Raw genomic sequence first — 22,885 nt, forward strand, 5'->3', positions numbered from 1 at the left:
CAAAAACAACAAATGTTCCGGAAATACTGGTTCCGGGTTTTAGTTCCGCTACGAATTCCGGAAAAAAATTAGTAAATACTAACATAACCTAAGCTCTTTCACGTTTACTTACAACACAGAGTTACAGTTCTTTCATTTCCTCGTGATAAATGTCAACTGTTTTGAGTTAATTTTTGTTTTTCCTCATAGAATTCACTTTTCGAGAAATTGGACAAAATAAAATTCTCAAGAAAATTAAAAATTGCGAATGTGAAGTGAAACTATGTCTCTGTTTGAAATAGGCGACAATGATGTCCGGATGACTTTTGCTGGTCAATTTTTTTTACTGTGATCATTGCGGAAAGCAGTCTTCCTCTTCAGACCTTTAGCCCAGTTGAGTATATATCCTCTCTTAAATTCAGGAAAATAATGTGATGATTTTCGTTAACTAAACTGTAGAGTCATTGAAGAGTGCTTTTGAGTCCATTGATGTTGGAGTCTGCGAACATCAGGGACTGGATTTTCGGGGCCTCTGAGTGAGGTAGAGAAGCGGCTAGTGAGAGCAGCTTAATCATTTTTCTAGATTTTATTTGCCAGGAGCTCCTTAGGAAAATGAAGACTAGAAATCAAGAATCCATCCATATTGTGTCAAGCAGACACTTGATGAGTTTTCTAGCCCCCTAATTTGTTTATCCCATGTATACCTATTTGATGCTCGTAATGGTTTCTAGGACAGAAGTTCGAGTTAAATTTTCCACCAATCATTGTAGATAGCTTGATTCTCTTCTCAACAAGTCTGACAGGGGCGATTAATGATAGTGAAATAATGGAAATAGGTATTAAGACTATGGCTTTAAATATTCAGTCATACTCCATCAGATGAGTGTGAGAGAACTTTTTGTTCTAAGTTGTCGGAGAATAAATTCGAAAAGGTACGAATAAAAACCCCACAAAATTTTGTGTAATTAGATGTCTCCCATTGGTGAAGTACCTAAAACCTAAGCAGACTCTCTATCTGAAAAGAGAAGGAGAAGTATTTTCAAGGATCAAATTTGTTCAATTGGTGATATTTCATCGGTTATTTAGTTAATTATATTTTGATCCACAGACATGGAGATCTCTCAGAAAAGTATTGAGTATCTTACAGCGGTTGAAAAACAAGCCGAGGAAATTCTCACAGACAAAAATGAAATAATCGGACTGGATCAACGGCGGAATGATACACGGATGGGACTGCGTCATCTGCAGAAAGAAAAGCCCAAAGGCAAAGTATGGATGGCCAGTGGTCCTGTGCTGATCAAGCTTTCAGCAGACAAGGCTGAAACAATATTGAAGAAAGGTCTGTCTTTTTTTGGCTTACATTTAAGAAATTCATGATGAATTGGAAATCATGATTTTTTAACAATGGGAATAACTAATAAAAACAGAAATTCTCTCTACTAGCACTCATAATTTCTGTGTTATAGTATACTTTTTGGCTGCATACCAAATCTCAAAAGCTTATGAGCCAAGGATTACCCCAAACCCCTACAAACCCATAGAAAAAAAAAAGGAGGTGTTTGCATCTTGAGGTTTGTTTACCCTGTGACGTAGGTCGGTACAACCTGGCCAGCGAAATCTGGAATTCGAAATATGACAAACGGACCATAATGTCTGATTTTTTTACTTAAATCAACTCATTATATAATTTCAAGCACTTCTTATAGAATGACTTTTTTCCTTAAATTACACCGTTTCCAAGAAAATCGACAGGATAAACGTCGCTGTACCGACCTACGTCATCAAATCATCGAAAAAATTCCAAGATGCCCGAAATGCAAACACCTCCTTTTTTTTCTCTATGCTACAAACCCTACATGAGTGAAAAACATGGCAAAAAGCGCTCTGAATTATTTTGTTTTCATAAATATTTTAATAGGTAGTGCAATTTCTCAGAGAGAGAAATTTTTTATTTTTGAGAGGAAAGTAATAAGAATTTTGTACAAGCATTGGTGGAATTCTCAAACTTACAGTGTCTCTAACTGCTTTCTTTGTACAGGGCCGTGAATAGTCTCATGTCTATTTAAGCGCCAGGGGATTTTTTTCATGAGACAAACAGGTTAAAAGTTGAAAAAGCTCATAGAGGCTCAGGGCACAAAGAACTTAGAAATAAAATATGGCGGCAGGAAACAAAGCTTAGATCTTCCAACTCTTACTCAAAGTATAGTTAGAGATGAGTTTTTCTCCAGACAGAGGTCTAAATTTTGCAACAAATTCCTCTGAAGTAGGTACATAATGGTGAGCGGTCTGCGGTGACTGAAAATCTCCGCCTCCATGTTATTTTTTTAAAAGAGAACAAATTGACATCATTCCTTGAAGTTTTTGCAGAATTTTCTTCGCACAGAGAAGAATAATCACGGCAGTTTTAAAGAATTGCCGTTGGGTAGTTTTCCGTTTAAAAAATAAAGTATGACAGGAAGTTTGTGACGTCGCAAACCGAGTTATGTGATTGCCGACTTACACCGTTGGTAACTCCCTTAATTTTGATCCTGTTCAACTTGAAAATGGATGATTTTACCCAAACATATCAACAGGCATTATTTTAGAGAGAGTGAGCTCCTGATCAGATTGTTACAATCATGAGAAAAATGATTTACCATTTCTTTGAAACTGAGATATTTACCTTTTTAAGAGGCACCTCATCTCTCCATGGAAAGCAATCTCTCATCAAAAAAATTCTTTCATTAAGCATTTTCATCCCCAGCCACTCTGTAAATTCAGTATTGTTTATCAAAAATCTTTGAATTTTCAGATTCCAAAGGGTTTTTGACGACATCCTGAAAACGTTCAAGTGCTTTATTTTCAAGCAGAGTTTTTTTTTTCAAATTGTGTTTCAGATCAAGTAAATACTGACGCAGAAATAAATAAAATCCGAAGCGACTTGAAGGTGAAGGTGAACAGGCTGAGGGATCTAGAATATCAATCACCTGTTCCCGGTCTAACGCTGCAACCCATGAGTGGAGCCGAAATGAGCGCTATAAATCAAGTTTTGGGTGGACATTCTTAGCAGTTAAGATCACTTTTAAATTTAAGTTTTCATGTCATTATTGTAATCATCAAAATAAGAATACAAAGCAATTCTGTGATAAAGCTCTTGGTTTTGAGATTCTCTTCCTTAAATTATTTTTAATAAAATATTCTTAATCAATGACTGATTGCTTCAACCAAAATTTTAACTTCGCACATTTGCTCCTATCTTGGAAAATCTAAAATGTACTGTCATATTTTCTGAGTTGCATCATGTTAAAAACAATAAAAATTATAAAAAAAAAAAAAAAAAAAAAAAAAAAAAAAAAAAAAACTACTATACTATGGTGATTTTGATTGAGTATTAGAACACAGCTCATAAAATTATTTTAAAATACTGATCAACGATTACAGAGAGCTCTGACAGGTAACATCAAGGATTTTGACAGATTTTCTGAAACACCTAACCTAACACTTTCATGAATTGCCCCATCCTGAATCCCATCTAAAGTAGGTACTGACATTAGCAGATAGAGCTCTATCAATAAGATACTCAGTTGTTAAAATGACACAGAAGCCCTTAAGAAAAAGGTGTCCACATATGCATTGGACCTCAAAAAATCCGAATCTGACAGTTTAGAAGCATCCCAAGGCTTCGCTGATGGGGTATCATGCACACCCATAGAGTACATAGAGACGTAATGTAAATGGGAGAGCTGGCGCCATGTTCTGCTGGACGAATTCCGAGCCCGGTGTGCGCCAAGTTCAGGTCACTTTTTTGATACATGTTCGATCCAAAATGGCGGTGTGGAATACGAGGTGATTCCTATCTTCTTTGTTTACATCGGATGGCCGGGTACCCGTGTGCCGCAAACCATCGATTATGTAGCGAAAAAGTGACCCGGCATCACACAGGAGTCTCGGAATTTGGGACCTGGAAAATGCTTAAAAGTGGCGCCAGCTCACTCACTTACATTACGACTCTATGTACTCTATGGGCACACCCTAAACTGTTTTAAGTTGTGAATTAAGGGCTCTCTCAACCCCATCAGCAAGCTTTGAAGCTGTCATTTTAGGATTGATTGTGGTTGATTATCTGTGAGAACATCTTTTTTTTGAGCCTCTACATCAATTTAGCAACCTATTTTTTTATTGAGAGGTCTCTGTCCCTCTTCAACTTCAGGAGTCAGTATTTTTTATTTCAATAGTCCAGTATCGTTTCAATTTTCAAAAGAAAAGAAAAATACACGTTTAAAATAATGGCTTAATATATTCAATTCATACAAATAAAACTTACAGTAGGAAAAAAACTAACATCTAATTTGACTTAAAAAAAGGAAAGTAATAGTAACAAAGCTTTGCAGTTGGTTGAATAGTACAGTGAAAAATTAAATGAGTGACGCTGGACTATTTACTAATGCACCGGAACTCACACGAACAGAGAGTACTTAGATGTTGATTTCAGTTAATGTTTTCTTGAGTAAATGCTTAAGTAATTACTTGCCAGAGGCAAAGTTTTGTAACTGAACAAGGAGATTGATGTAAGATAAATGCTCGTAGACCGTGCTCAAGTCGCTCATCTTGCTCACGAACTCGTTCGAGACGCCTTTCTCTTCCAAAAGGTTCATGAGCAAATCATAGAGATACTGGAACATAAAAGCGAAATTAGAAATTTTAAACAGAGAGAAATGTAACAACATACATCGATTACTTAACACCTCATTCACACTGAGAAACATTTTCCACTTAATTATTCCTGAACTTGAATTCTCATTAGGTCAACCAGGAATCTAATTAAAGTAACAGGACCTCTCGATGAAAAAACAGAAATTCCAGTTTGAAAAGAAAGAGTTCCTTTGAACGCCGCGAGGATTTTCATCCTGGATTTATTGATTGGAATTTAGATTGATCCAATAGAAAATTTTTCTCTGAGTAGCTCCAGCAATAAATCCTTTTTCTATGCATTATTTTTTTTTTTGGAGGGGGGGGGGGGGTGTCATTGTATGTAACTTGGCAGTTGATTTCGACCAATATCAGTCGGTGACTTTAGATATTTTTGAACAGTCCAAAAACTTTGCTTCACCTTCCTAAACTTTTCATTCTGAATTTTTCACCTTATGCTTTGGAAAAATCCATTATGCCGTTACTAATCTGAAACGTCGTCCCTTATACGCTGCACTACTGAACATTTCAAGGTGAGTATGTAATCCAAAATGGGCCAGACATCAGTAATCAGCATTATAATCAAAGATATAGCATTGATTAGAATCCCAATTTTAGTGAATGAAAGAAATTTTCATGACGGTTTAAGACTCTTCGATGAAAATACTCAAGAAAAGCATGTTATTAAAAAGAAAATAAGTTGATTACTTACGCCATCCAAAACTTGGCCAGACACAGCATAGGTAGAGTCTTCCCATTCTTTGTCATAGATGGCCAATTCATCAATGCCAAAAATGTCGCCTGAACACATAGAATGAGAGGTTACTCATGTTAAATTTGGAAATCTCTCAATTTCAAGGAAAGACCAGTAAAAAATCAATTTCAATGGGAGAAAATCTTTGCAAAAATATAAGTGATGCAAATAAAATCCAGGAAGTCACCGGTGAGACATACAATTTTTCTCAGGTAGAATTAAGTTATCATCTCTGAGAAATTAGATTAGACAAATAGGGGCTTGACATGAGTCAAAATTGTAAGGGAAAAACTAGAAAAATAAATTAAGGTATCCTAAAAGATTCAGGGGTGTCAACTGGCAGGTATAATCAAAGAAATTAATATGGGGCGTCGCAAAAGTGCAGATTTTCTTACTTAAATCTTGTAAGGGCACAAGTTGAAGTGTAGGTACCTACATCCTTCGCAATTACTCATACTTAAATGTCTGAGTTAGACCAAATCCTTTTGTTAAAACACTTTTGACTCAGATTCATGCTGATCTAGTCGGTGAAAAAATTGTTTCCTTTTGCTGAGGATTGGTTGAGGAATATATAGTAGGAAACAATACGATCTTCCACAATGACGTGACTTACCACATTCATCTTCTGATTGATCAGTATCGATGAGGTAGGAGCAGGTGAAACCTATTACTTTGGAGCCGCGTTTCATAGAATGAGAGGTTACTAATGTTAAATTTGGAAATCTCTCAATTTCAAGGAAAGACTGCAGTAAAAAATCAATTTTAAGGGGAGAGAAAATCTTTGCAAAAATATAAGTGATGCAAATAAAATCCAGGAAGTCACCGGGTGAGATATACAATTTTTCTCAGGTAGAATTAAGTTATCATCTCTGAGAAATTAGATTAGAAAAATAGGGACTTGACATGAGTCAAAATTGTAAGGGAAAAACTAGAAAAATAAATTAAGGTATCCTAAAAGATTCAGGGTGTCAACTGGCAGGTATAATCAAAGAAATTAATATGGGGCGTCGCAAAAGTGCAGATTTTCTTACTTAAATCTTGTAAGGGCACAAGTTGAAGTGTAGGTACCTACATCCTTCGCAATTACTCATACTTAAATGTCTGAGTTAGACCAAATCCTTTTGTTAAAACACTTTTGACTTAGATTCATGCTGATCTAGTCGGTGAAAAAATTGTTTCCTTTTGCTGAGGATTGGTTGAGGAATATATAGTAGGAAATAATACGATCTTCCACAATAAACGTGACTTACCACATTCATCTTCTGATTGATCAGTATCGATGAGGTAGGAGCAGGTGAAACCTATTACTTTGGAGCCGCGTTTCAGTTCCACCTCAAAGGTAGGCTTTGACCGTAATTCGACCTCTGGGTTGTCTGCATTGGGATTGATCTCTGGCTCAGCTTCTGAGTCGACTGAATGGTTTACGTTGAAGAAAATCTGGACTCTGAAAGGCATAAAAATGAAAAGTAATGGGCAAGCAACAGTCAAGGTGAAATCAAAACTAGCTTCAACTTGGTGTTCAAAGTATTGATCAAGTATTGAGTAAAATTCCAAGAAATTAAATGTTTGTGGAAACTAATCAGAAAATTTTGGATCATACTCAACAGTCCTTGGCAGGCAGTCAATTGTAAAGAATTCTAGCAAAACAACACAATCTAAGAAAACAATTGGAGTACTTGGGGCTGAAACTACATGAAAAAGAAAATGTTCAGAAGTTCCGATTGAAATTACTTACGTTTCATCACCATTTTTCTTGGTGAGTGTTACTTCTGCTCCTTCCAACTTGACTTGAAACCCTTCAATTTCTGATGGGATTGTTTTCTGTTTTTGGAGCTTCTTCTCAGCATCAATTTCTTCGGTCAAGAATTCAGCGAGCTCTTTTTCACCTGGAAAGTAAGAGGAATAGTTAGAAAAAACAAGACAATGAACATCAAAGTTTTCCCAGCCAAACCTAAACAACATGACTTAGTCAATGAATCAAACAATTCACAAAAATTTGAGTAGTGACCAGTGAACTTTGAAGGTGATTCATCAAGTGTTTACATAAAAAATCTCAGCAGATTTTGAACTTTCAGCTCCAAAAAGGACAATAGCTCCTCTGCACGAGCTTAAATAATTTTCCGAACAGGATTCTGTTATCATTTCTCTGAACTTAGCCAATTTATTGGTTTGGAATGATTCTTTGAGCCCATGCACCTGGGTTATTGTCCTTTTTTGGGCTAAAAATTCAAAATCTGCCTAGATTTTATTTGAAATTGATGAAATATATCAGAAGCCAATTCAACCACACCAGCAACCGTGATAAAGCACCTTAAATGGAAAAAAAGTAATCACTTTGCCATTGAGCTCTGATCAGTTGGTTAGACAAATGGATAGTCGTAACAATCTTAGTCTCTACTATACTCTTGAGGCTCAATCACAGGATTTTCACTAAATCTTCGTAATCTCACACAGGTACTCTGCCCAAGTTGAAAACAGTAAAATTCAAATGTTCAAGAAAAGTTAAATGATAATCGGATCATGTTGAAACATGTGTATTGAGAAAGGCACTTAGTGACCTTCACTAATTGCTTTACGCTGACAGCAATTGCGACTGATGAAACTTGGCCAGTGATTGACTAAGAATACCATGCTTTATCAGATGAATCATGACCATCTGGTTAACATTTAGAAGCCCGTAAACAGACCATGGGGGGGTCTCAGCATGAGATGACTTACCTACGAAGTGCAAAATGTGAAGTGGCATCACTACATCTACTAGAGGCAAATTTAAGTTTGCTCACAGAGCATGTTCATCACAGGATACATTGCCTAAGTCAAAGACTTGGGTTGTATCCAAATGAAATGGCTTCCTACACTTCCTTGCCGTAGGTATGACCAGGCTACTATAGGCCGTTGTGCTCCGAGAGAGAGCACTGCTAAGAAACTAGTCTGTTATTCCCAAGAGAACCCTGAGCAGCGTAGCGGGGGCTCTACAGCTAAATCAAAGGAAGAAATGACTCTAGAAAGCGTGACTTCAGGTCAATTGTAACGAGCCTACAACATGCAACCGGAATGGTGAAATGCCGTGTAAAGTTATCAATTTTGAGGTTAGGTTTGAGTACTTCTAGATTAGGGGATTTAACTTACTCTCTCGGTAATCACCTTTGGTATGTGCTCCTCTTATCGCTCCGCACCCACACTGGCATAGAATGGAAGGTTGATTTTGCTGGATACGGCCCAAATTGTTTGAAGAGGCGTCGTTGTTGGAGCACACGTGCCATAGGGTCCTGGCGAATTGTCGCTTAGCCGGCTCATTGACGACATTCTGCCTCACGAGGCTCGAAAAACTTTTGGAGAATACAGACTTGAGGGTAGATTTCACGACACCGTTCATTTTGGAAGTGAAAACTTAGACTTTGAGAGGATTTAAAACGGATTAATGCAAGTTTTTCACTCTTAATCAATCGGACCGACCGAGCGCGAGGAGAGCGGAGCTGAGATGGATGATAAACAGTGGTGCAAGATCGCTCAAATAAAGTATAAAATCGTCGGAAATAAATCCGGAAGTTTTCTTCAGAGGCCTTTACAGAAATAAGGCAATTTTGAATTTCTAACTTACCATTATTTTCTCTCATCATACGTTCAATTATTTCTGATTTTCTTTCCTGAAAAATTTACGAGGCTCACGGAGAATATGAAGAGACAACGAGCAACGGGACTCTATTCTTCTAGACTTCCGGAGTCAGAGCGTAATCTGAAAATTTCATTGATTACACTTGACAACTCTGCATGTATGTGTGATGTAATTCTTTGGTTAGTTCTCGCCTTATCTCCTGTCGGTGGTGAGATTTCATATTTAATTTTAAATTCAGTATTTTATCTAAGTAATTTTTTTTACGATTACTTGGGCTCTCAGTTATTTTCGCCCGGAAAAACACTTGCAACCTCTGTTTTTTAATTTTTGTGAAAATGTCATCATGTGACATAGCTGACCAAAAAATCGAGGGTTACGAAGCGTTCACTTCTTTGACGGATACTCTAGATAGCTGCGACAAATCTGTTTTCTTGCTGTTTCGTGGTTCAAATAATGACAAAGGAGTCAGCTGGTGTCCTGATTGTGTCAAAGGTATTATACTGAAGTTCCAGTCCAATTTCCAATTTTATTTGCAAAATTATGAATTTAGTATAGCCCTTGTTATCAAGCTCGTTCCGTTACTTTTGTTCATTTCATTTCTTAGTTTTTAAAGGAAAAAACTAACCAACATATCAGCTGAAAGTCCTTTGAATAATAATTTTAAGCTCTTGGAATTTCGCTGGTCAAATGACATTCTCTGGTTAAAAAGTTAGTGAAAGATCTCTTCATTTACTAGGTATCTTATCAAAATCTTGTTTTGAAAATTTTTCGGAAAAATCCTTATCCTTTTTCTTCCATTAATAATGATTTAATATCAAACATTTTTAATCTAGGAGGTACTTAATTTCTACCCAAGATAGTGCACTGTCTGATTTTAAAAACTCTGATGATTCATTGGTTCTCAATGTTAAGTCATTCTGTTTGTTACAGCCGAACCCATCATAAAAGATGTCTATGACTCTCTCGACAACAAACAAACTCGTGCTTTGATTCAAGTTAGTGTTGGAAACAGAGAAGTGTAAGTGTTGCTTTGAATGAATCTTAACTAACGCATTTCAAAACTTGAAGACAATTCAATTTCAGGCTAAGTTTCTGAAGCAACCCTACCCCATAAGTTTCTCAGGAGCGCTAAATACAGCAGTGAATTGTGAATTCAAGTCAAAGGCCAAATTTGTGGACAATACCACTATGGGAATTATCTCATTTAGTCGTCAGTGGGCACAACTGGTGTTCGTAAGACCTACCAGCACTTGTCCTCTTGTTCTTACGAAAAGAAACTTCGCAGAAGAGACTTATAATTGTAATAAAGTGAGAGTAAGGTTTGCTCCCAGCCCGACTGGTTTTCTGCATCTAGGCGGCTTGCGCACAGCCTTTTATAACTATTTATTCGCCAAGCAAAGTGGTGGGAGTTTTGTTCTACGAATTGAAGATACGGACCAAGATCGTCTTGTGCCAAATGCCATGGAACAACTTGAGGATGATTTAATTTGGGCTGGAATTCAGCCTGATGAAAGTCCTAGAGTTGGAGGAAACTACGGGCCTTATCAACAGTCCCTTCGCCTAAGTTTATACCAAAAAGAAGTTGTGCCGCTGCTGGAAAACGGGTCTGCATACCATTGCTTTTGTACAGAAAGTAGACTGAATTTACTCCGGCGGGAAGCTTTGAGAGCAAGGCAAAACCCTAGGTATGACAATAGATGCCGAAATTTATCGCAGGAGGAAATAAACAAGAAACTCAACGCAGGGGAAAGTCATTGCATTAGATTCAAATTAACACCCTTCAAAGAAAAAATGAACGATATTATTTTGGATGAATATGAAATCAACGTTGCAAGCATTGAGGGTGATCCAGTAATCATGAAAAGTGATGGTTTTCCTACTTATCACTTTGCCAATGTAGTTGATGACCACTATATGGAAATCTCACATGTTTTGCGAGGCGTCGAGTGGATGCAGTCCACCACAAAACATTTATTGTTGTACAAAGCTCTCGGTTGGGACCCTCCAGTTTATGGACATATGCCTCTGTTGATGAATAAAGATGGTACAAAAATATCGAAACGCCAGAACGATTTAACAGTCAAAAGTTTGCGAGAGAGGGGATTTTATCCTTTGACTCTTTTAAACCTAGTATCACATAGTGGAGGCGGTTTCAAGGATCTCCCACCAAAATCTTCAATCTTAACTCTAGATCAACTGGCTGCAGGTTTTGATATAAATCTCATAAAATCAAGTTCTTGTCAGCTTATGATTCACAGGCTATTAGAATTCAATAATTTGGAGCTTCAGCGACGTGTTGAAGATGAGACAGAGTTTGATCTTCTCAAAAACGAAATCAAGAATAAAATCCAAAGAACTTTCTCTGGCAATTCCAATTTACAGATGAGTGACGAATACATCACAACAATTCTCACCTGGAGTTTATCTAGAATTTCAAATGTTGACGATCTCTTCACACCAAATTTTGCTTTCCTTTGGGTGAAACCTAAGTTAGACTTGAAGATAACTGATGTCGAGAAAAGTGATTTGCAAAGCTTGATCGGAATCCTAGAGACTGTGGAACCTTTCAATCGGGAAACTTTAGGGAAAACTTTAAGAGCTTACAACGATGAGAGAGGTTTGAAGTACAAGAAATTTATGATGAGCTTAAGGAGTGTGTTGAGTGGCTTGAAGGAAGGACCAAGCGTTACTGAAATGATGGAATTACTTGGCAAACAGAACACGATAGATCGCATACAAGAGGCGATCAAGAACTCATGAAACTTTATATTGCGTATGTCAGTTGAAATCAATCTATTTGTTTATCTACATGGATGAGTGTGCCCCTAACCTTGGCAAAGTTTACATCAGTTCGCCAAACTAGTTTTAGCTCAGTTCGAATAGGTATGGAAAAGAGCAAGTTCATCCTTTCGCTGTACATGAGTTTGCCTGTAGCCTGTTAATGTAGTTGGATAGAAGTTGGTCAGTGTGGAAGGAACGTCAGAGAAAACTGAAGGGCCTTGGAACACAAATACGTAGTCAAATTTGTTTCCAATTGGCATATTTGGTGTGAAGCGTGCAGGCTTATACACATTTTCAGATTATTCTTACTGTGTAAGCTGACAATACTCTGTAATTTTTCATCATAAGATATCTGGTTCTTTTTATGTTGAGGGCAAAGTAATACCTACTAGGAACATGGCTCAAGTATTAATTGTTTCCCTTTGGGAGGCATTACAACTCTACATCTTTTTTTTTCATTTGCACAATGACTTTACATGCTGGATCCTAAGCATTTTTCAGTGGTATTGGTATACCGGGTGCTTGTCCGAAAAACCTATTTTTCAAATTTTTAAAATTTTTTAAAACTTTAGGACATATTTAGCACTAATTCAGAGGTAGAGCCTAATTTTGTTTGGGGAAAAGAGGGAAACTTGTTCGCAAAATTAGACAATGAAGTCATGATTGATGTTGTATTACCCTTGTTGCAGATGGAAAGACCCCAAATGCTCTTTTCGCACTGACCCTCGTCTCAAACTTACTAATATTCCCACAATTATTAAATGGAAAGGAGGAAGAATAATTGATGACGAATGTTCCAAAGTAGATGTCCTGAGAAAATTTTTCTTGGGATGAACCTAGTGTTTCAGAGCTGAATTTTGAAATTTTGTAAAATCTTTAATAAACGAAAATATTTTTGCAGATGTGGTTCAGTTTTTGAAGAATTGATTTTTTGATATATCTATGTATCAATTGTCAAAGTGCGGAACCACGTATCTCCGTTTGCGACTTTACAGACTCCCTGTCATGCTTTAGTATTTTTTTTTAGAAAATTATTTTATGTAATATTCCTTGATTTTGTCCTCTCTATTAGTAGAATATTTAGCACAAATTTCAAGCTACCAGGTTGGTTTTTTCCTCTTTGAAAAAATAAAATCTGAGCGGAAAGTTAGAAGCAGCACACTGGCAGTGGAGATATGTTGATTTGCACTTGGGCCATTAGTATTTGAAATAATTGACATGTCAACATCGTCAAAAAAAAGAGACCTTTTTGCTGGAAAACTCATGACTGAATCATCAGTAATGTTATGATGGAAGTATTTTACCAACATTTTGTAATTAAAAACTTACGCTCACAACTTAATTTTTGAAATTGATTGAGACTTTTTCCTGCAAAGACCCGAACAATTTTCATGTCTACAAGAGATACTATCTTCATCTCTATGTTAGTTCTGTGCTATAAGGTACCTTTCTCTGTTGACAGTCGCAATTTGTTACATTTTACTGGCAACTAATGAAATTAAATTCAAGCAAAATCAAACGGAGAATTTTCTGAGTTGGAACTATCAATGATTCATTTATTGGATCTTTTCCCATTTTTTTTTTTTCTTTTTTAAAAGTACACTTACTCTTGTAGCTTTACATAATCTCTACAAGAATGGACTAGATTTTTTAAACCTAGCTTGAAATAATTTACAATAGCTAATCTAATTACACATTTACAGTATTGGATAGTAAAACTTAATAATTCAATGAACAACAAATTGGGAGCAGGGATTTAAGACAATAACAAAAACTTCTGTGGATTAAAAAAACTTGGGAATCAAAAATTCCATGAATTGAACTAAATTTCATCACTTGGTTTCTGCTTGCTGAAACAAAAATTCATAAAAGACCATTACAAAAAATCTTGTTGGTTAAGTCAATAAAATCTTAAGTTCCTTTTTTCAAAATGCCTAAAGAAAAAAATAAAAAAAAGTATTCCAAAGTATGTTCATTTGATCAAACTTTCATACAATTGAATTTCGACCCCATGATGAATAGGAAAATAATGCTTTAACAGATTTTGTTTCACTTTTCCTCACCCTGCAACTAGGTCTAGGCAGAGAGAAATATTGTCGCAGATAATAGCCAAGCATTATAGACCTAATAAAATTCAAACGACAAGGTTGCAATATGCATTTATTTTTTAGACAGAAAATTACCTAAATTTTTGAGGAATATTGCAACATCATTCAGTTCTTACAGCAATATTTGAGCGTATTAATATTCGCTAATGTTACAACAGTAAAGCCATAACTACTGCTGTAAATATTGCTGGGTAATATTAACCACAGAGGACTCTGTATGTAATGGTCTCCTTGAGGAGTCTTTACAATTGGACGTATTTATGCCAAACAGAACTATGTGCATTATGACGTGAGTCCTGTTATGCATATATTTTTATGGGTCTCAGGGCTCATGTCTTATTGCACATAGTTTGGTTTGGCAGAAATACGTCCAATTGATGTCTTTTTTGCAGAATATTCTCTACGATTAATGACCTGTTGGTAAAAAAGACTCTACAACTCAAATTTTTAAAAAAAAAAACACCTACAGCATAGTGCCAAGAAATTTTGCCCTGGCTAAACTTTGATATTACTTGATATAATGTTCCTAACAACCTCCTGAATACAATAAGTTTTTAAAATCAAACTTTCTACATGCTGATCTCGAAAAAAATGAGGCTAATAAGTGACTTATTATTTAAACAGGCAATATCTAAAAGAAATGTTGGAACATCTTGAGGAGAGCTTATGTTTCTTTTCTGTATTGGTTGGGAGGATAAGACAGACAAAAAGAATCAAAGTCCTCCAAAAGGTAACAGCTTGCAACGTAGCATCTACACAGACATAGTCACAGTTCCGCATCTACAATAGAAAACGCTTATAGAGGACTGAAAACTTCACTTTTCAGCCATGCTTCTTTGGAGGTTGGTACATAAAAAGTTCAATTTTAAAGGCTCATCTTGCTTAGAAGATTTTAGGAATATCGTATCAAGTAACATTGAAATTTAGCAGGCGCCAAATTTCTCGGTATTGTGTGCCTATTCCTTTTGATTACACCCACAACCTTCACTGTTCAGAGACAAAAGAAAATTAGCTTACCACAGTGAAAACTAGCCCTTTCAGTTGCTTCAATTTGGAAGGCAAGTCTTCATCTTCTGAGTCTTTTTTGGGCCTCACTAATTGTTCTGCTGAAATATTGCTACTATCAACATCCCCTGATATAACGGGAGGCTCTCTGTAAAATGAGTAAGTTATGCAATCCAGTTAGAAGATAATATTCACATGAAATGCTGCACGAATTTTGGAAACGACACACTCTGGGAGATAAGTATAATCTAGGAGCAAAAAAACATACAGCGAACTTACATCAAAAGCAAAAATTGTGAGGCTCACAATTATTTCTACGCCATGTCCTATTCTAACTTATCATGACTGGTCTGTGCAACGAAAAGAATTAGGGGTTTAGAATATGGATTGCCCCTTCGTTTAATTCTCTCAAAATTGATTGATAAAGCTGACTCTTACATATTAATTTAAAATTCATTAATCATTATTCGCACAGGTCCAGATCTGGTGAGGTTGAATGGCTGTTGCCAATAATATTGCCGAATTTTCTGCTGCGTCATTGGACCCAGCAAAATTACATGTTCAATGATGGCAGTGCTGGGAGTCTTGCAGCACATGAAAAATGGTGCTGGAAAATTAAGTCCCACAGCCTACATAACTTCTAAAATGATGTAGGGGAGGGGAGGAGAATTAGGTAATCAGGCTTCTTACAAAACGGGAATAGAAAGTACAAAGGTTTGGACTACTTACATTGAATGAGACCAATACTTCTTATTCACTAACATCAGAATCATGAGAGCTGGCAAGTGAATCAGTGAAAACCTGAATAATTTCCTAGAGCTGGCACTATCTGATTCTTGGTAGAATTTGTAAGCTGAAAAACGTAACAGAATTGCATGAAAAACAGGTTTAAGTGAAAGAGCCACTGACAAAAAAAGAAATGTTTTTTTTTCTCTGTCTCTCTCTCTCTTGCATATTTACATGAGGAAGAAAATTATTTCTTTCATTTTCTTTTACTTATATCATGCTTGTACAGGTATTTACTAGAATGCCCTCGGGTTATTTTGTTTGTTTTTTTTTTTACAAAGTTTTGATGTAGTATTTAAATATCTCAAAATAACGCAAAATTTGAACGGGTTCGTGTAAGACACAGTAGCGGCTCCATTCTCGGTTGTTGGAGATCTCTATAGGCTTGATGGGGTCGCTACCGCTCCTAGTAATATAAAAAAAAAAGAAATGAAAAGAACTTCTCACCTAAGTACAGGAAGTAAGCATTGAGAGGTAATGACTCCAATGCAAAGTAATGATTGGTGACATCCAAGTAAGGTGCTGCAGTTGAGAGGAGGGTGATTGCTGCACAGTATCTAACAGAGGTGACTCGGCAAAGTTCTATAAAAAAGAGAAAAAATTTACATATAAGTGAACGCAACGAACCGTCAAGAACAGAAGAGTAAAAAGTTAAAACTTAGCACTGAGTGACCAGAATAAAAGAATCTTGCAGAGCCCAGCAGATTTTAGGGTATCACATGAAAAGCTGACTACTATGTATTTTTTCACCTGCATCTGTTAATTTATTTTCCAGTTGCAATTGTAGAAAAGATAATGTGTTCCATTTTTAGAGAATATTTTTACCATTTTTTTAAAAATTAATTGTTTGCTGGTGATGTGCATTACACGGCTACCACTTTACACTCAATTTACAGTTCTAGAAACTATCATTCTTCGATTCATATGCAATCATAAATATCGAGCCAATGAGAGACATTATTTTTTTCACTACTTTCAACTTATTTCTTTTTTTGGTTGAAAAGCTGTTTAGAACTTTTTAGAGCATGTAGGCGTGTTTCTTGCTAAAACTGACTTTCGTGACATCTTGTCTCAAGAATAACCCTCAATTGTGCAACAGCCTACTTTGAAATTGTTCTCGTAATTTTTTTTAAATTTTATAGCATATTCAAACTGTTCACAACTCCAAAAAGAAATTAAAATCAAGTCAAAACCAAACTTTTTTTATCTCTATAAACTTGAGTTTGTCAAAGATATTTTTAGGTAAAATAAAAAAATCTAATTGAAAAACAACTAACTTGCTTGAAATTTTCTTTGGAAAAATCACCAACATTTTAAAACAATTAAAAAATTCCAGCGACACTAACAAATCTTTGAACAAAGTTTAATTATTTTCCAATGATGAAAGACATCACAAGATCCAACGCTATCTTGTGCAGAAAATTTTGGGGGCAGATTACGAACGTGATAAATAATATTGATAATTTCAAGACTTTAAAAATACTGAGAAATTAAATACTTTAAAAATACTGACTTGGATGTGTTACAGACATCATTCTGTAACCAGCTTTAGAGTAGTCAGGTCGTAGATTCCAAGACAATGCATTGAAGTGAGGGAATTGCCAAGCATATAAAATTCCTGCGAGGATCCAAGCTCCGCTTTCTAAGCCCCCCGTGCAACCAGCCCATCCCATCAAGGGAGGTATGGCACCCACTAAAAAAGGAACGAAACAAAACAGCATTGAAAAAGCTGCCGAGGTGCTTACAACAATGTACTAAAAAGGAAATAAATAAAGGTGACTGATTGATCGGAATTATGAAATCCTCTGATTATAATGCTCTAGCAGTAACAATCGTGATCAAATTGAAATGCCCTTAGTTGGATGAAGGTATGAAGACCAAATTGTGAGATGGTACTAAAGGATGGATAAATGTTCATATCTCCGTTGCAGTTACAGATATTGACATGCAATTTGATCAAGGCTTCCTCAAATAAAAAGGGAATCTCATTTAAGGGGCTGTGACCTCTTGCCCTTCACAAAGACGAGAGAAAATTCCAAAAAGGTACCTTCAATGGGTGATAACTTGTTGAAATAACAAATAATAAAAAAAAAAAAAAAAAAAAATTGATGGAAACTGCACCATCACTGTTTCAGATATTAACAAATATCCATACTTTACTGCCACTCTTTTCATTTTCTCTCTTTCCGTATCTTTCATTATTTTCAACAATGTAAAGTAGGTGTTTTTTTATGAAATGGCGCTGTTTTGACTGTAGACGCATTGTGCCCAAAGAGGAGGAAAAAGGAATCAAATCATTCTGATCAGGAATGACATCTGATGTTTCAACAAACAGAAAACCAAAACTTTTCTTCAAAAAGCTCTTGTTAAATCGAATTTTTCTTTCTTGTGATGCTTATGAAATACATGCTGAAAAATGACTTATTTTTTGCCACACTTTGTGGAGGGTAGTATTGACATCATCTGATGTGAATCAGTTATTTTTAGGAGGAAAATTTGTTTTTTATTCAATGAAATTTCATTTAGCTAGATTGAATTACAAACCATTTACTTCAGATGATATTAAAGTCGATTTGTAAATGCATAAAGATTGATTGGATTCAGCAGCAAAAAATAAATGAAGACAAATATTGATTACGTACCTATTGAGCCTACCCACGTATTTAGGATGCTAACTCTTTTGAGTGGTGTATAAACCGAGGTATAGAGGAACAAGTTTAGAGCACCAAGACTAGCTGTCAAACCGTTGACGCCAAAATACAAGGCAGATAAACCACCGACACCACATGCTGCTGCAAATGTTAACGTATGCAGGGGCCTGAAAAAGTTCAGATCACATGATTGTATAATTCATATAATGCCCAAGCAATTACTCACTATTTTCTGGAGATATTGCTGATCTTTTCTTGAACAAATTCTACTTGGAAAGGAGTTTTGTTGAATTTTAACACAATGCTATGAATATGAAACATGTGGCAATGCAAAACTGTAACCATTCACAGGAAAGGGAAATTTACTTAGTCCACATCAACTCGGAATTGAGCTGGGAGCCGTTTATAAAGTACAAAACACTCTAGGGGAGGGTCTGCATTATGAGGGCATATCAACAATTTTTCAAAGATCTGAGATGAAAAATTGTTGCATGGTAGTAATTTTTCGAAGGAAATTCATCACCACATGCTAATTTGAGGGGGCTTACCAAAAACTTATGGGACACTCCTATACAGAAAGTTTAAGAAAAATCTGAAGGAAGTTAAAAGAGTAAAACTGTTTAATTTAAAGAAGATCTATGCCACTAAAACTTACGAGAGAAGCTGCCGCACAAGAATCCTATTTTTTGTCCTGTTCATTTGAGCATCGAATGGAACTTCATGATACTGATTGACGGCATTGGCAGCACAAGAAACTAATGCTGTCCCCAGGGAACAGGCAAGAAATGTTTTGTGGTCATAGGCTGCTGGAGCTAGTGCATATCCTGCACAAGACGTCATTACAACTAAAGCTGAAACACAGATGAAAAATGTGAGGGAAATGAACAACATAAAAAACTGATCCAGTTCTGTTGCTGATTGAGGAGGATAGTGAGCCTTTACCAAAAATTAAAAAGTTCATTGTTCCAAGTAGGTTCTTAAAAAAACGCAGAGAATGAATAGGATTTGGATCGCATTTAGCAAATAGGAACCAGCGCAATTACAGTGTTTTCTAAATTGAACAACTTCTTCTATTCTTTTAAAAATTTTATAAAAGCAAAAACTATTTGTCATTCTCAGAGATTTCTTAGATACCTAATTATAAAGAGGCAACATTTTTACAACACTGTGATCGTGTTGGTTCCTTTTTGCTAAATGCTATCAATTTATTGGACCCCCAAGAGTTTTTTAGGATGTAAAATTTGATCTTACTTACAATGCTATCGCAAAAACCTACTAGGTTCTTATTAGCATTAAATTTACATTTTTTTTTTTTTTTTTTTTTTTTTTTTTTTTTAGTGAATGATTTAAAAATCCAAAAATGGGCGATCCAAAAATATCCAAAAATGGGATAAAAATTCGTAGATGTTAAATTTTTAATCATTTTAACTTGTCCTGACCCTATTTAGGGTTTTTATAGTGAAGGTAACCTTGAAGTTGTATTATGGATTGTTCAAGAAAACTTTCTTTGAGTTAATAAATGATGTGTATGATTATCCAAGTTAATTTCCGTTCCGTAATTCATTTTACACATTTTTGGAGTTTAGTAGTTTTAATGCTGACCGATTAAATTATAGTTACTGATGAACTATTTGCAACTACTGGTGAACTTTTTTCTATTTTTTTATTTTATTTTTTTTACTGAGGAGAAACAGTTAAAAAATGAACAGATATTTGTGACATGATTTCTGACCACTTCACAACTGAATTTCTAATCCATTAATCCATTGCATGCTGTGAAAAGAAAATGCCACCAATTACTATTATAACTATTTCCAACCTTCTTTTTACAAGTTTATCATCTGTCCTAGACCACTTGGATGGTTCATCCATTACTTACAAGTGAGCCTTATTTTTGAGAGCATCATATACTGTTGAGGAAGTTTCTTCAGGTCGAGTTTGATCTCCGTCCATGTCAGCGGTTTCTCAGGAGGCAGGCTTGATGTGGCAGGTATAGCATCTTTTGCGAAAGCGGCAATTTCTATATTTCCGTAAGCCAGAGTTACATCGCGCTTCGGGGTTTTCTCGATCGTTCTTACCTTTGGAATCTGCGTCTTTGTCCATCGCTGGAACCATCAAAAATAGAGTTCAGATCAAGAGAGTAATTGGATAAATATTACACTCTACCTTGGGCATTATCAGCTTCTTGTAAGTCAATAGGCTGATTTAGATTTATCGATAGAGATTGGTGATGAAGGCAACTAATGATGTGGTTTTATGTTAAACTAATGAAAAATAGACCGACAGATTTCATTTTTAGTATTCAATTAAAAGTTTCTCGCGTAAAATGAAAATTTTGATATTTAATGGATTTTGAACCATCAGAAAAATTGCTCAGAATCCATTCATGCAATTTCGTAATGCAATTTTGATCAATATGCAAACTAGAAATTTTTTTGCAATTACTAATCTCAGAGTCTGGTAATTCTAGAGAAATGATTAGAGAAAAAATCTTCACCATGCCACAGATCTTGGGCGCAGAAACTGCTCGACCGGCTGATCGCAGGAGAAACGTGAAGACATTGCAAACAAGGAAGAACATGTGAAGGTAGAGGGCAAATGGGATTTTTTTTTTCAAATTTTGATTTTATAAAATATGAATGCACTACTTTTTAGGTGGACAGCCATGTGAAGGCTGCCTGCAGAAATTTAAAGGGAGAGCATTCTCGTGTGGACAGCGATGTGAAGGCAAAGAACTTTACACCCCTGTCTTAAATGAAAATCTCTTTGAGAGGAGGCCTTTTTCCTGAATACAATAGAATGGTTTTTGCCAATTGAATAAATTAGACAACAGTCACCTACCTTGACTGCAAAAGACTGGGCAAATCGTGGTACAGTTCCAACTCCACATGGCTTAATGGTACATAACAGCAAGGCCATCACATCGTTTCAAGTTTGAAGAGGTAGCAACACCTAGAAAATAAAAAAAAACCTATGCAATGAAAGCTTTTCAAGATAGAGAAGTGATGTTAAGTAGTAAAAAGGGGTACGCAGGTGAATTTAAGGGAAAAAAGGTCCAACGGAGGGGACATTTCGTTCAAATCAGATAAATTGTAATAGCTAGCTGTGTTGTTTGATATTTAATATTTTTGACAGTTCTATCTGAAACAAATGACCTGTATCAGATGGTGTGGCCACTAGCTTAGTCTATCTTCAGCCAAGCTAGCTTATAGCACGATCTGAAGTGCATTTTCTCAGTGCTCATTTGAAGTTTTACTCAGCCCTTATTATGGCTTACAGAAGTGTAAGACTTGCAAAGTTGCACAAAGATTTTTTGCTGAAGATATCAGCTTGGATTGAAAAATCTGAACGGCAATTCTTGATACAGTTCGGGCTGTACAAGTTGCGAGTCTTGAAGCGTATGACAGACTACCGGCCGACATCATTTTACTATAGAAACTAAACACATGGTTCAAAATGGCAGATCTTTCATTTTCCTCTGAATAATTGGCTGGTCAATTTGGCTTGAATTGGAGACCTGGAAGGATATGGACTCGGTGATTCGGAAACGCTCGCATAAAAACGCCAAGATTCCGATCCTTGTAAGGTGATGGATGTGACTGACCTAAACTGTTCTCAGTGTACCTGCTGCCTTTGGACAACACTTCTAGCATTTGAAAGTATTGTAATTATCTTACAAATTTCGTTTAAAACCAAAATAGAAGCATTTTCCAGTGACTGGACCAAACATGGAAAAACACTGGATATGGACTATGAAACTACTTAGACATTGCATAATCGTTTGTAATACCTCTGGAGCTAAAATTTGAGTTGCTCCAATTATAAATTATGCTCTCGACATAGGAAAACAGAAATAAACTCTGAAAGGAAGTAAGAAATTTGCATTGCCATGAGGAACATTGCGTGTTTCATTGATTTTTGACGACCATGTCAACTTCAAGGGAAATCTGATGGAAAGGATCGGAAGCACAGGACGCTTGAGAATATGGGACTTGAAAGATAGTTCTAGAAAACAGCGCTTAACCCGCATTTACGGCTTACACAAATTACGAATGAAGGAAGAATCGGAGAAAATAGAGCTGCGAGAGCACAATTTCAGGATAAGGTCAATCAAATGATGTGATTAGTAAGTAACGGTTGCAAACCATGAGACCGTATGGAAGAGTTGAGAGAAATTATGAATGGTGAATACCTGATGAAGAAAAGAGGATTTTAAACACTATGCAAAAATAAACACATTTTAAAATGTGATTAAATGTTTAATCACGCACTATTGAAGTGATAGGGCGAGAAACACTTTTTAGGTTAGAAATTTTGACACACACGTCAAGTCAGAAGGTTAGCCGGAACGACCAACCAGAGCTCAGATAAAGCGAGCGGGAAAAATTTTGAGTTTTGAAATCAGTAGTGCTTCAATTCTGATTTCCGCAACTGGACTTTTCCGGGACCGGTAATTGAGTCAGCTGATTTCCTGGTTACAGGGTTGCATTTTCTTTGACCTTAGACAGTGGTAGTGCCTACAATCAGACCAACTTCA

At 36.0% G+C, this 22,885-nt stretch overlaps 5 protein-coding genes across 7 annotated transcripts; 3 read left to right on the forward strand and 2 right to left on the reverse strand.

The window, feature by feature from the left end:
- Window positions 1-74: 74 nt before the first annotated feature.
- Pdrg1 (Pdrg1 prefoldin-like subunit) lies at window positions 75-3,108 on the forward strand. Of its 2 annotated transcripts, none has more exons than XM_019042132.2 (3): window positions 75-377; window positions 1,088-1,318; window positions 2,856-3,108. In XM_019042132.2, exons 2-3 carry the CDS (start codon window positions 1,090-1,092, stop codon window positions 3,023-3,025), a joined length of 399 nt encoding a protein of 132 aa, XP_018897677.1. In that variant the 5' UTR covers window positions 75-377; window positions 1,088-1,089; the 3' UTR covers window positions 3,026-3,108. The 2 variants fall into 2 exon arrangements, with proteins under 2 accessions (XP_018897677.1, XP_018897676.1); XM_019042131.2 differs by having other exon boundaries at window positions 75-372.
- A 1,127-nt stretch (window positions 3,109-4,235) lies between these two features.
- On the reverse strand, window positions 4,236-8,909 carry P32 (complement C1q binding protein P32). 2 transcript variants are annotated; one of them, XM_019042168.2, is made up of 5 exons: window positions 8,546-8,909; window positions 7,137-7,287; window positions 6,652-6,845; window positions 5,360-5,448; window positions 4,236-4,631 (listed from the first exon to the last, which is right to left on the reverse strand). In XM_019042168.2, the coding sequence occupies exons 1-5, from the start codon at window positions 8,775-8,777 to the stop codon at window positions 4,482-4,484; spliced, it is 816 nt and encodes a 271-aa protein (XP_018897713.1). In that variant the 5' UTR covers window positions 8,778-8,909; the 3' UTR covers window positions 4,236-4,481. The 2 variants fall into 2 exon arrangements, with proteins under 2 accessions (XP_018897713.1, XP_018897712.1); XM_019042167.2 differs by having other exon boundaries at window positions 8,531-8,907.
- A 251-nt stretch (window positions 8,910-9,160) lies between these two features.
- Window positions 9,161-12,698, forward strand: LOC109030903 (thioredoxin domain-containing protein 17). Its single transcript, XM_019042115.2, has 3 exons — window positions 9,161-9,509; window positions 9,948-10,035; window positions 12,488-12,698. Exons 1-3 carry the CDS (start codon window positions 9,353-9,355, stop codon window positions 12,630-12,632), a joined length of 390 nt encoding a protein of 129 aa, XP_018897660.2. The 5' UTR covers window positions 9,161-9,352; the 3' UTR covers window positions 12,633-12,698.
- On the forward strand, window positions 10,042-12,566 carry GluRS-m (putative glutamate--tRNA ligase, mitochondrial). The gene has a single exon (XM_019042113.2). The coding sequence runs from the start codon at window positions 10,206-10,208 to the stop codon at window positions 11,775-11,777; it is 1,572 nt and encodes a 523-aa protein (XP_018897658.2). The 5' UTR covers window positions 10,042-10,205; the 3' UTR covers window positions 11,778-12,566.
- A 626-nt stretch (window positions 12,699-13,324) lies between the features above and the next one.
- Cox10 (Cytochrome c oxidase assembly factor 10) lies at window positions 13,325-22,697 on the reverse strand. Its single transcript, XM_019042114.2, has 10 exons — window positions 22,541-22,697; window positions 21,190-21,300; window positions 20,228-20,453; window positions 19,004-19,199; window positions 18,340-18,515; window positions 17,211-17,390; window positions 16,145-16,279; window positions 15,641-15,764; window positions 14,924-15,059; window positions 13,325-13,648 (listed from the first exon to the last, which is right to left on the reverse strand). The coding sequence occupies exons 2-10, from the start codon at window positions 21,265-21,267 to the stop codon at window positions 13,631-13,633; spliced, it is 1,269 nt and encodes a 422-aa protein (XP_018897659.2). The 5' UTR covers window positions 21,268-21,300; window positions 22,541-22,697; the 3' UTR covers window positions 13,325-13,630.
- Window positions 22,698-22,885: the final 188 nt, after the last annotated feature.

This window comes from Bemisia tabaci, chromosome 5, assembly GCF_918797505.1.
Source record: "Bemisia tabaci chromosome 5, PGI_BMITA_v3".
NCBI classification, from domain to species: domain Eukaryota; kingdom Metazoa; phylum Arthropoda; class Insecta; order Hemiptera; family Aleyrodidae; genus Bemisia; species Bemisia tabaci.

Excerpts from the sequence above, each read along its gene's own strand:
- Pdrg1 (XM_019042132.2), top strand. The coding sequence starts at position 1,090 with ATGGAGATCTCTCAGAAAAGTATTGAGTATCTTACAGCGGTTGAAAAA. Across the intron at positions 1,319-2,855 it reads TGAAACAATATTGAAGAAAG|ATCAAGTAAATACTGACGCA; the intron begins GTCTGTCTTTTT and ends ATTGTGTTTCAG.
- P32 (XM_019042167.2), bottom strand. The coding sequence starts at position 8,777 with ATGAACGGTGTCGTGAAATCTACCCTCAAGTCTGTATTCTCCAAAAGT. Across the intron at positions 7,288-8,530 it reads CAAAGGTGATTACCGAGAGA|GTGAAAAAGAGCTCGCTGAA; the intron begins GTAAGTTAAATC and ends CTTACTTTCCAG. Across the intron at positions 5,449-6,651 it reads TCAATCAGAAGATGAATGTG|GCGACATTTTTGGCATTGAT; the intron begins GTAAGTCACGTT and ends CTATGTGTTCAG.
- LOC109030903 (XM_019042115.2), top strand. The coding sequence starts at position 9,353 with ATGTCATCATGTGACATAGCTGACCAAAAAATCGAGGGTTACGAAGCG. Across the intron at positions 9,510-9,947 it reads GTGTCCTGATTGTGTCAAAG|CCGAACCCATCATAAAAGAT; the intron begins GTATTATACTGA and ends TGTTTGTTACAG. Across the intron at positions 10,036-12,487 it reads AGTGTTGGAAACAGAGAAGT|ATGGAAAGACCCCAAATGCT; the intron begins GTAAGTGTTGCT and ends CCCTTGTTGCAG.
- GluRS-m (XM_019042113.2), top strand. The coding sequence starts at position 10,206 with ATGGGAATTATCTCATTTAGTCGTCAGTGGGCACAACTGGTGTTCGTA.
- Cox10 (XM_019042114.2), bottom strand. The coding sequence starts at position 21,267 with ATGGCCTTGCTGTTATGTACCATTAAGCCATGTGGAGTTGGAACTGTA. Across the intron at positions 20,454-21,189 it reads CCCAGTCTTTTGCAGTCAAG|CGATGGACAAAGACGCAGAT; the intron begins GTAGGTGACTGT and ends TGATGGTTCCAG. Across the intron at positions 15,060-15,640 it reads AAGTATTGGTCTCATTCAAT|AGAGCCTCCCGTTATATCAG; the intron begins GTAAGTAGTCCA and ends CTCATTTTACAG.